Source organism: Euphorbia lathyris, chromosome 6 (assembly GCF_963576675.1).
Source record: "Euphorbia lathyris chromosome 6, ddEupLath1.1, whole genome shotgun sequence".
Classification (NCBI taxonomy): Eukaryota; Viridiplantae; Streptophyta; class Magnoliopsida; order Malpighiales; family Euphorbiaceae; genus Euphorbia; species Euphorbia lathyris.
In genome coordinates, this window is record NC_088915.1 from 65836859 (window position 1) to 65849392 (window position 12534).

Genomic DNA, 12534 nt, shown 5'->3' on the forward strand with positions numbered 1-12534 from the left:
CAAATTCTCGGTCGCGACACGCGTCGTCCAACATCTTCTTCCTTTGTTCCGAAGACCAAAAATTACTTCCTCATTCTCGGCCGAGAATTAATTATTCTCGGTAAGATCAGCAGCCTTTGTAGCACAACAAACACATATTTAAAATCCAAGAAACGCGTTTGTTCGAGTGGATAGAAACGTCTCTTCGCAGCGGACACGACTCTCCACAACGGACACGACACTTCAAACATGACTCTTCAACATCTATAAATAAAGAGTTGATGGAGAGTTGAAAATAATATATGAGAGAGTTAGATTTTAAGATTAGTGCAAGAGTTATGCAGAAACTCTGACTCAGAAATGAGTTAGAGATTAGAGTTCGATTCTGTAAAAAGCATTATGGTGCACACATATTGTTTATCAAATAATAACAAACACAGTAGCGTTTAGATTTGTTCATATTAGTTTACATTTTGGTAGAGGCCGACCGTATCCCTATTACGAAGTTACAGCGAGAAGATTGAGTAGAGAATCCGCCCATGTGTCTGACAAACTCTAACGAAACCCAAGGAAAGGATTGATCAACCCGTTCACTTGCAAGCCGTCGAATGTTTTCATGCTCCTTGTTCTCTGTAAACTTGTATCAAATTCATATTTCATCTAATAAAGTCGGTTCTATTCGATAGATCTTTATGCAGCACTTTGGTAAAAGGATCCGAAGTGGATGCTGGTGTTTTCATTAAAATGTAGTTAAATTCAAAATCTTTACAAGGAAACTTTGTTGAACACTTAACAAATTAATATCATCAGTAGAGTATTAATTTGATTAAGGTAGCGATCTTACCCGACCGTAGGAAGATTGACTACGGTTCAAAGCCCTAAAATTAGAGGTTCCGTCATTTATTTCATTGTTTTAATTTATACAAAGTTTAAAGTTGTTTTCTTTGCTTAATGCAAACGAATACATTTATTTACTTTTCTAAAGAACTAAACGATTTCTTGTTTGTAAATTTATCCTTAAATCAGAAGTGACTTCTAAACATTCATTATACTCTAATCTAATTCTATTTCTAGCAATTTCAAAACCAAATCCAATTAAACGATTTTAATTTTAATAAACCTTAAGTCGTATTTAAACTGAATTAATATAAGTTTTCGTTAAAAAGCGTTCTCTGTGGGATCGATATTTTTTTATTACTACAAGCGAAACCGTGCACTTGCGGAAATCGCTCAACAATTACGATTTGGTTTGATAAAACGGTTATTTGTTCATGACTAGTTTTGATAAAACGTTATTTAATGTGATTCGTTTTGATAAAATGATTTATATATATATATAAAGATGATAACAAAGTGAAATATCCAATTAAAGTATTAGCATGTCATTTAACATGTCAATGAGTTAAAACGAGTTAATAAGTTAAGAGAACTACCTATTAGAACTACCTAAAATAGGTAGAACTATGTGACTTTGATTCCCGGTTTAAAGCTTAAAAGACATTCGGGATACGTAGGAAGCTTGATAGAATTATCAAGTCAATGCCAAATAATTAAATAAAACTTTAGGTAGTCCAAATAAATTTTTATCTATTAGAAAATTGAATCGAGAGTTTTATGAGTTAAGAGTTGGATGAGTCAATTTCGTAGATAATTATATTGTTTTCTCTTCATACCCGATGCCGTTTTGGGTCGGGTGTGACATTCAATCAGCCCCGCTTCAACTCTATTCTTCACCATCAACATCCCTCTCTTCAGCTGCAGCAACCATTAATTTATTGAAGTTTTCAGTCTTGCCCGACAATATTCAATCTATAACCACCAAAATGAAAAAATGTATCCAAATCAGAATGTAACAATGGAATTTATATAAAAACCACCATAGTGATTTCAAGAAGAGTTATCCAGATCAGAATGTAACAATTGATATTTTCTCTAGCTTACTGATATTGAATGGCTTAATACATACGCAACCCCCTGAACTTGTCCATTTTTTTCATTTTACCCCCTAAACTTAAGGGACAACCTATTGACCCCCTAAATATCCAAAAACCCACCCAATTTACCCCCTCATGTCTGACATGTCGCTGACCTGGCAAACGTCTGGTTCTCACACGCCAGACGCGCGTGAATGCTAAGTTATCTGGTGGTGGTTTCTTCTCTCTGGTTTCTTCTCGGCATTTCTTCTCTCTGGTTTGTTCGATTCACAATCCGGTTTCTTCTCGGCGTTTCTTCACCTCCTGTTTCTTCTCGGCCGCTTTCTCCTCTGGTTTCTTTGCTTCCGGTTTCTTCTCGGCGTTTCTTCACCTCCTGTTTCTTCTCGGCCGCTTTCTCCTCTGGTTTCTTTGCTTCCGGTTTCTTCTCGGCGTTTCTTCACCTCCGGTTTCTTCTCGGCCGCTTTCTCCTCTGGTTTCTTCGCTTCCGGTTTCTTCTCGGTGGCTTTCTCCTCTGGTTTCTTCGCTTCCGGTTTCTTCTCGGTGGATTTCTCATCCGGTTTCTTATTACCACCGTCGCTGCCTTTCTATCTCCTCGGCTCATCCTTTTTCTCGGCACCGGCGGCAACCTTTCTATCTCCATCGCCTTCTTTCTGCTTATAAGAAAAACAAAATCCGACAACCTTTCTATCTCCATCGCCTTCTTTCTGCTTATAAGAAAAACAAAATCGGAAGTAAATTGAATCAGATTAGAAGATCTTAATGGATATAGAAATCAGTAAAGTGTGATTGAAAGATGAATTAGCTGTTGGTTTTCGTTTGAAGGAATGGAAATGTGAGGAAGCTCAGGAATATATATAAGGGCAAAAACGTCAATTCCGCACACATGCTGACATGGCAAGTATTTTTTGTTGACAAAAGTGCCACGTGGGTCAAAGTCAAGCGCGTGTCATGTACGGGTCAACCATTTTTCTGGTCAACGGACAGGAAGGGGTAAATTGGGTGGGTTTTTGAATGTTTAGGGGGTCAATAGGTTGTCCCTTAAGTTTAGGGGGTAAAATGAAAAAAATGGACAAGTGCAGGGGGTTGCGTATGTATTAAGCCATATTGAATTAATACAATATTAAAGAGAATTGAAAGGATTTGTTATGTCTCTACAATGACATCATCTAAAATTAATTAAAAATCAGTTGATAATAGTAATTCAATTCAAATAAAGTATATACTTTAACATAAGAAAGTTGTATTTTTCTTTAGCAAATTCAAAAATTGATAAAGTAAGACAGAACAGAAGCCACAAATTGATAAAGTAATTTTTATCTATTGTATTGTGATTGACTTACTCATATTTCACACATCACCCTATAAACTTCAATGTCATATAGCTTTTGAAATTTTAATAGAAGAGTACCTTCTATCACATTTATCTTTCCGAGTAAATGTGAAAAGAAACAATTATCATAGAATTTTTAAGCAAAAGAAAAGGCAAAAATGATATTTTATATTGAGTCATAAATATAAACAACTATATGGCTTGATTAGAACCCAAATGCATGTCAAACTGATCATCAAACCATTTCTATATAATCATTTCCATAGGGTGACGACAAAAAGGTTTTTATCTTATTTTTCTTACTCTAATAAATTCAGGTGTATTTATGTAACAGAGTGATATTCAAGAGGCTAAAATAAGAAACAACATTACCTCATTAATGTAAGTCTCAATAATACAGTACTGCAGAAATGATGCCTCAGCAACTATGGTGTAAAAAAACATCTTATAATTGCCCATATAAAACATCTACATATAAAAAAGATATAAATATCGTTAAGCAGACCAATTCAATTCAGAAAAAGGGGAAAAAAAGGCTAGTATCATATTGAAAACATCTAAAAACATACAATGGCACAAAGATATGTGTACAATCTGAAAAAGTCAGGCTAAAATAGGAAACAATATTACCTCATTCACGGGTTTTTTTTATTGTCTATCTTTTTTGAAGCATTTTACTTTTATTCCATTAAATTCGTTGAACTACATGTATTATCACCTAAAACATACATTGACAGAAAAAAAGATATTCTAATTGTCGAATCCAGAGACATGAATACTCAATATCAGCGAACAAAAAACTAAAATACTTTTGTGCTCTCTTGATGTCCTGAATATTTTAACCTTACAAAATAAAATAGAGTAAAATTGTAAAGTATAATGGAATTGCAAATTGACTGGTTTAAAACATACCTTTCAGAACTTTTAATTACTGAGCAATTTTGCAAGAATATAGAAGTCACGGGGGCTTTCAAAGGAATAATGCATTTGAACCATATTTTCGTGCTTAAGTGCTGTCCCAAAATTGGAATTCTCTTAATACTACTTTAAGAGGCAAATACCTACACAAACCAAAGACAAACATCTTAAGCAAATCAAGAGAATTTAAATATAAAAAATACTATAACAATAATAAGTACCAGAAGGTAGATTAGAATATTATGCATTGCACTTTGCATAATATCATGACATTTCTTTTTGGAATAAGTTCCCACATGTTTATTTGATAGTTCATCATTGTTTGTATTGTGTGTTAGCAATTATGTTACCGAAAGGCTATATTCAACTAATAACCTTTAGCTTGAAAATATGGAAAATGGTCCATATTTTTCCATTATCCAGTGTTTATAGGAAATTATGATTTTCTTGTACTCTTTGAAATTATTAGCTTAAAAACATGTGCAACAGTATGCACGCTTGCTACTCTGATTTTATTCTGCACTAAAACAGAAATTTGGTTGCCACCATTTAATGCGAGGTTGAAGTATGCATTCAGATGTGGAATGAAGTACAAAACAGAACAACAAAAAGAGGAATATGGCTTCAGATCAAGCACTTCTAGTTAGTGATGTAATTTAGAAAAGAACATGATTCACAATGACAAATTTGTAAGCAAGAAAATTTATGTAATAAAAAACGCAGTAGAAAAGAAAAAGTTGATCAAGTTACCTCTTGCAAATAAAAATCTATTGAGACTCATCCACACAGATGAAATCAAGTTAAAGGTAATAACTGATCAACAGAAAAACACAAGTCCCTGGTTAGAATCCCAAGACAAACCATAGAAAAACACAAATCCCTGGTTAGAATCCCAAGACAAACAACAGAAAATCGATCAGAATTATCATGGAAAAAATGATTAACAGAAAAAATTCATGGGAAGAAACCCCCATTTACGAAATTGAAAAGAAAAGGAAAGTGAATTAGGTTAATGCGGAATGATTTCACTTGAAAAAATTTGGGTTTGAAATGAAATATACCTTTTTAAACCACCATTGATGAAGACACTATTTGTAATTTGCCCATTTGTCAACCAATTTATCACTGCTTGAGAACGACTTTCATAGGCAGAAGGAAGGAAGAAGATGGTCGAGGGTGGAAGAGGAGGTGATTATCGTGAGAAAATAAGAGACACCAGTTTATGCAAAGAAAGATGAGTGGGAGAGTGGAGCAGTTAACGTGGAGAGACCATAAAGTAAAAGTAAAAAAAATACAAAAAGCTGAGAAAAAGCCACATCAACAAATTGATACTCTGAGAAAGTACCACATCAGCAATTTGTCAACAGATTTAGAGTATACTATAGATGGAGGAAGAGGTTGCCATTTTATGTAAAATATTGATGATAGTTGTAAGATGATTACTTATAACCTGCTTAATTGATATTGCAATTGATACCATAATTAACATGCTTAATTTTCTACACTGCAATTCCTTTTGTAAAAAGTTATGCTTAATGAGCTGAGTCACTCATGAATAATTCGGTGTTCGATTCGATAAAAGGTTGATCATGTTAGGCTCAATTTAGAAATGAACCAAGTTGAACACGACTAATAAGCTATTTGCGAGCAAAATTAAATATAATTAACGACCTCTTAACTCATCTGTAGCATCGGTAAAATCAGATGGTTGTTCATACGTGATATTTGCCTTGTTTATCATAAGTTGCTCAAAGTTCTTCAAATTTTAAAATTGTTTTTATTATTTAAGTGTAATGGATGATATTAATTTGTTCCATGTTTGGCCATATCTTAAAATTTACAAGCTACTAGTATAAGATGTTAATCTATATTGTTTAAATGATGAATGTTTGGCCATATCTTTTTATTATTTAAATGTTGAATGATATCCGATACTTGTGCATGTCCGATTCTTCAAAAAATTTAGGACCAAGTGATTCTATACCACATTTCTCCTTTTTATTTGAAGTTAGTCTAACATGCTCTTTAAATCTGATTTTTTTTTAATGATGAGTTTTACATTGTTGATTATTTTTATCACCTTGAATGAAATAAGTGATGATTATTAACATTAGTATTAGCAAATTTAGTTTATCCGTATTCATTTAATTTAATATAAGTAGTTGAATTGATTGTAAACTTTAATGTTTTTTCACAGTTGAACTTGGTTTTGTTGTTCCAAAATATGAGTTTGATAAATATGCTTGGGTAGAATTAAACTAATAGTGAGCAATAACAACAAGTTTTATTAATATGTCACGTGCTTCTACAACAACCCTCCTATTAATCCTGGTGTGCATTATAAAATTCTACAGAGTACAAATAGCCACCTTCGGCTAGCTAGTGGAAAATTTTCCAAATTTTTTTTATTGATGTTTGATGAAGGTTCAATATCTCAATTCCTGCAAGCCTTAAAAGTGGCACAACTGCAATTCTGTGCCAAACTACAGGTCTCTAATCTGGTTTGTAACTTCAAAAATGACTAGAAAAAGTTTCAATCTAGATTGAAAAGCTCCATATAAAATTATTGCAGAATATACAATTGGAATGTAACTTCAAAAATGTGTTTAGAAGGAAAACTATAGCAATTGATAAATATTGGTTCAAAGGTCTCGTTAGAAACAAAAATTGCAATACATATGGGATTCTGCTATAATTCATCGTTTAGATAAAGAGGAATGGTAGACAAATGTGCAAGGAAGTTACAATCTCACCAAAAAAATAACAACATGGGCTAGCATTAAGGTTGACAAATAACACTAGTTAAAATAATATTGATACATGTCGGTGTTCGAAATATTGTGAATATTCAATTACTTTTAGTTTGCATATATTATACGAGCAATGAAATTTAGTAGTCGTGCAATCATTGATAAAAAACAAATATAAGATCTTAATAGGCAAGAATACTAATTAATTATATTATAATAAATAAAAAGATAACATATAAAGTTAATAGGGAAAGAATATAATATGATTAATTTAATTATGACATTTAGCTTAAATTGTATATATTTTTGTAAACGTTAAGCTTAAATTCGTATTATTTTATAAACGTTAAGCCTATATTGGTACTATTTTGTACGTGAGACCTAAATTGATGCTATATTGTAAACGTTAAGCCTAAATTGATATTATGTTGTAAACGTTAAGTTTATATTGGTGCTATTTTGAATGTTAAGCCTAAATTGACACTTCCCCAAAAACTTTATACCTATTTTAGTACCTTATCCCTTAAAAAAAGTACAATTTTTTTACCTATAATATATGTTTAAAAATGTTTTTTAAATTTTCGAAATCTAGTATTATTTATTGGTGAAAATCATATTGAATTTGTTTTGGTTAAATTATTCTATATAATTAAAGGAGAAGGGTAAAAGGAACAGTGAAATTGAAATCAATTTCAATTCAAACTCATTCTATGTCCTCAAATTCCAAAAAATTCACAACAAAACCAATATTGTCAAAACGACGTAGTTCCATGAACTCATGGTACCTTCTTCTCTTGCTTTAATTTTTTTCTCCATGTTTATTATTTTGAATTCGCTTAAATATTATTTGCCTACCTGAATTTGTCCAAAAAAAACTTTATTGGCTCCTTGAACTTTCAAAGTATCCCGATAGTTTTGTCAGCTTACATAAAATATTCAGTTAATCTCCTGAACTTGCACAAAATGTAATCAATTGATTACTCGGTTGCAAAAAAATAAGTTAAATGCAGAAAATGTATTATATACTTCTTATAAAAAAGTAAAACAATAAGTTCGGGATATGCGGTTCTAATATTAGAGAATATTAGTTTTATAGTTGAGTAAGTAATAATTTCATTTTTAATCTATTTTTTAATTATGTAATAACATTCTAAGATGCGTGGAATACATCTTCCGCATTTAACTTACTTTTTTTGCAATTGAGTGATCAATTGATTACATTTTACGTAAATTCATGAGGCTAACTGAATATTTTATGCAAGTTGAAGGGGCTATCGTGACACTTTGAAAGTTCAGAGGGCCGATCAAACTTTTTGGACAAGTTCAGAGGACAAATGGTGTATTAAGCCTTTTGATTTTCCTTCATTTTGTGAATGCGGATTCACCTTTTAAATATGAAAACCTATTAAATCTAAATTCTAAAATTACATGTTCATTTATTCGAGATATAGTTTTTTCTCTTCTCATATCTTTCAACTTATTATAAGAGTTAATGTTGCAGGTTTGAGAGATCGAATGGATGAGGATTGAGAATTAGTATTGTGATTCTCATATTTAGTTGTTACCGAATAAGCAAGTTTAAGGAGTTGGTGAGACATTCATAAAGTTCATGGAGTTAATCTATTTTTATGGACAAGTTGAGGGAGTTGGTGATACGGAATAATCAAGTTCAATGAGCTGGTGAGACACTTGCAAAATTCAGGGAGCCAATCTATTATTATGGACAAGTTCAGGGAGCTTGTGATGTATTTAGACCTTTTTTTTAAGTTGATTGGCTTCACTGCTCATGAGTTATTTGGAGAAAGCTGAATATGGTATTGATGATTTGTTTTTTAAAGATGAATTGTTCTTTGAAGCCTTTACTTTAGATAGATCCGACCCCTCTCGGATACTTGGAAGTCCATTTGGGCGCTGAAAATCCCTTTCCGTATTAGGAGCTTCCTGTGGCTTGGCGTTAAGGACAGGTTGCTTACTAATTCGGATAGACATAGATGACATTTGGCGGATTCAGGAGCTTGCAGCAGATGCAGAGGCCAAGTTGAGACCCTTTGCCATGCCCTTAGGGACTGTTTTAGAAGTGAGGAAATTTGGCAGAAGATTCTCCCGCACCACATTCTCCTTTCCTTCTTTGCCTACTCTGAGAATGACTGGTTCTCCAATGGGGTTAATGGTAAGTTACTGGCTAACATGGAGCAGGGAGACATTTTCTTTGCTATTGCCTGCCACCATCTCTGAAAATGGAGAAACGAGGAGATCTTTGGTGGGAAGACTATGTTCATTCAAAATTTACCCGAGTTCTTCTCGAATAAGCTCCTTTCTATTTCTGAGAGCTTCAAAGGGGACTCCCTTGTTAAGTCCACCCAGAATAAAGAGGTTCACCTTGTTGGGTGGTGCAGGCCGAAGGAAGGGATGGTGAAGTTGAACACGGATGGCTCCTGCCTCATCAGTGGTAGAATCGCGGCCGGGGGTGTTCTCAGAGACGCAAGGGGTGTCTGGTTGTCTGGATTCACCCATAACCTGGGTTTGGGTTCATCGTTTTCCGCGGAGCTTTGGGGTATTCTGTCTGGTATAAAGCTTGCCAGAAATCTGGGCATCAATCGGCTTGCTGTGGAGTCTGATAACAAGGAGGCAATTAGTATGATCTCTAATAACCATGCTGTTTGTCTTAGTAGCCAGAACCTTATTAAAGCTATCAGAAGCCTTGGTTCCTCCTTTGAGTCCCTTGAGTTTAGCCACATATTCAGAGAACAAAATCGGATTGCAGATCGCTTGGCGGCTGCTGGGCATGAAGGATTGTTAGGTGTTACCACCCTATCTGATCCTCCTATCTACCTCTCGTCTCTCCTCTTAGAGAATAGGATTGAGGTTAGCTTTCCCAGGCTGATCCCAGGCTAGTTTTGTTTGTGTTTTCCTTCTTTTCCTGTTTCTACCAAAAAAAAAAAAAAAGCATAACGATCCAACGAAAGATTTAACCACAGATGATATTGATTTGTTTCAGTCTAATTAATTAGTTCCAGTTGCTGCTATTCAAGAGGAATCACGGTTCATCTGCAAAGATTGGTGTTAAAAAATGAATAAGCATAACGAATAAACAAGGGATTTTAAGCACAAATGATATTGATTTGTTTTTATCATATTTGTTCTGATTGGATCAAATGGATTAAAATAAGTGTAGAGTTAACGATGAGATGAAAATGATTGATTGCTGTCCAATTTAACCCGGCCAACTATGGTAAAAGATTAATTTATCTCTATTTATTATTCAAATTTAAAGTTTACCAACTCTCTGGCCATATTACGAATTGAATATTCTTCATATTGAGTTAAATTTGTAGTTTAAAAAGGTTTCCAAAGCACCATCTCATAGCAGTACGACTTTTAAAACCGTCTTCCTAACTTTCACAATTAGTATTATATTTACCCATCATGTCTCTTAATTTTAACATAATGTATTCCTATATAATTCTTTAATTTTGTTCTAAGTGTAAATTGTCTTTTTTAATACCCGAAGCAATGCGAGGATATCGTCCTGGTAATAATAATATTGAAATTGTGTGTTTTTTTAGTAATTAATTAGACATTAGAAATTGTAAGATTGTCCATTGTAGAATTCAAATTCCTCCCGCTTTCTGTTTTTCTTTAGTGTGATTACAGTTTTCCCGCTCACAAATGATTCCAATTCAAACGCAATTGTCCACGTGATCGATCTTCATGTATTTATGAAATTCAACCTTGTCCGTAGATAATAACAAAAAGGAACGGTTAGGATTAATTATTTCCAGCTCCCTGCTTTCATACCCCACCACGTCATCAATCCGCGTCCTATTCGCTATCCACCGTAGATAAAATCCTTAGTAACCAATGGCCATGATCTATCCTCTCTTCCCTATAAAACAAACCATTTCATCTGCAAATAACGCACCATCTAACCAAAGCCATCATAACTCCTCATTTTCAATTCTCGTAATCCCAATCCTTCTGCAATGGCTCGAACTAAGCAAACCGCCCGCAAATCCACCGGAGGAAAGGCACCGAGGAAGCAGCTCGCAACCAAAGCAGCCAGGAAATCTGCTCCGGCTACAGGAGGTGTTAAGAAGCCTCACAGGTTTCGTCCCGGAACTGTTGCTCTTCGTGAAATCCGCAAGTACCAGAAAAGTACAGAGATGCTGATCAGAAAGCTCCCCTTCCAGCGCCTCGTCCGAGAGATCGCGCAAGATTTCAAGACTGATCTGAGATTCCAGAGCTCCGCCGTTGCTGCTCTCCAAGAAGCTGCAGAGGCTTATCTCGTTGGACTCTTTGAAGACACAAATCTGTGTGCCATTCATGCCAAGAGAGTCACAATTATGCCAAAAGATATGCAGTTGGCGAGAAGGATCAGAGGCGAGCGCGCTTGAGTATAGTCGAAATGAGTAGCCTTGTTTGTTGATTCTGACTAGTATCTTATTCGTGTTGTTTTTTCGATCGTAGATTGAAACATAATAGGTTATTAGTAGGATGATTCTAATATCTTGGATGAGCCAGTGCTGTGAGTTGAATCAACCTGGTTGTTTGTTTCTCAATTACTTAATTGCAGTCTATGAAATTGAATAGTGTGTTCAATTGGAAGTTTCTTTGTGCATTATGTATCGTTTTACTTTGGCATGGATGTTCAATTGGAAGTTTCTCTGTGAGTTGAATCAACCTTTGTGCATACTTTGCTGCCGTCTGTTTTTTTTAGTGTTCTTTAGAAAATTGATTTGTTTTGAAAACTGGAAACGATTGAAATTTTATGCTGTGTTGATGTTATCTGTTGGCATGGATGAGATATATGAATACGGGTGTTTATTCGTAGATGAAGAAGTTCAAGACCTAGAAGGTTTTTTAATTGATTTATAGAAGTTTGTTGTTCAGATCCAAAATCAGATTTTTATTAATGTGGAGGTATATACTTGGGCTATTATTTTATCTCAAATAACAGAGTTTCCTTTAGAGTGTTAAGCAAGGGTTGGAGGCAGCTGTTGAAGCAACTGCTGATTTTTTGAACCTGCAATTGTTTGCGGACCAAAATTAAGGGCAGCAAAGGCACATAATGCCTTTATAGAACTTGCTAATGGCAAAGCTTTTGCAGTGTGATTGAGGAATCTGCTGATGCCTATGTTTTGGTTTGTCTTATTTTCAATTATTACAGCTCTGGTTTTGATATTCCAGGCTTATCAAGTAGGAGAAATCAATTGTAGTGAAGCCTAATCGAGTGGCTATTGACAATGGCCCTTCCTTTGGCTGGGTATTTATGTCTGATTTCTTAAGCACATTGGCCTAGAAATTGAAGAACACCAGATTCATGAGAAAAATGAACCTCTAAAGGTCAATGTACTCATCAAGCACATTCAGGTAAAGAACATTTTTTATAACCTATTTTCATGCTTTCTCACTGTGTTCACTTCATGCTTCAAATTGTTCTAAAGTTCTTGGAACATGAATTTGTAAATGCTTACTGAGGACTGCAGTAGTTTTTGATATTGGAGATTCATGGTTAGAGGATCTCCAGTAGAGTATAACTATTCAATATACTCTTTTATTAAATCTCTAGTATTGGAGTGAGTTTAGTATATTGAGTAAAACTTTTGATTTTATATATATATAT

At 34.2% G+C, this 12534-nt stretch overlaps 1 protein-coding gene and 1 long non-coding RNA gene across 3 annotated transcripts; one reads left to right on the top strand and one right to left on the bottom strand.

Annotated features, from left to right (window-relative positions):
- Positions 1 to 1684: 1684 nt before the first annotated feature.
- Positions 1685 to 4976, bottom strand: LOC136234255 (uncharacterized). 2 transcript variants are annotated; one of them, XR_010691163.1, is made up of 4 exons: positions 4912 to 4976; positions 4156 to 4304; positions 3616 to 3711; positions 1685 to 1788 (listed from the first exon to the last, which is right to left on the bottom strand). It is a non-coding gene; the product is annotated as an uncharacterized lncRNA (long non-coding RNA). The 2 variants fall into 2 exon arrangements; XR_010691162.1 differs by lacking the exon at positions 1685 to 1788 and adding an exon at positions 1991 to 2617.
- A 5841-nt stretch (positions 4977 to 10817) lies between these two features.
- Positions 10818 to 11516, top strand: LOC136232197 (histone H3.2-like). Its single transcript, XM_066021242.1, has one exon. The coding sequence runs from the start codon at positions 10895 to 10897 to the stop codon at positions 11303 to 11305; it is 411 nt and encodes a 136-aa protein (XP_065877314.1). The 5' UTR covers positions 10818 to 10894; the 3' UTR covers positions 11306 to 11516.
- Positions 11517 to 12534: the final 1018 nt, after the last annotated feature.

Excerpts from the sequence above, each read along its gene's own strand:
- LOC136232197 (XM_066021242.1), top strand. The coding sequence starts at position 10,895 with ATGGCTCGAACTAAGCAAACCGCCCGCAAATCCACCGGAGGAAAGGCA.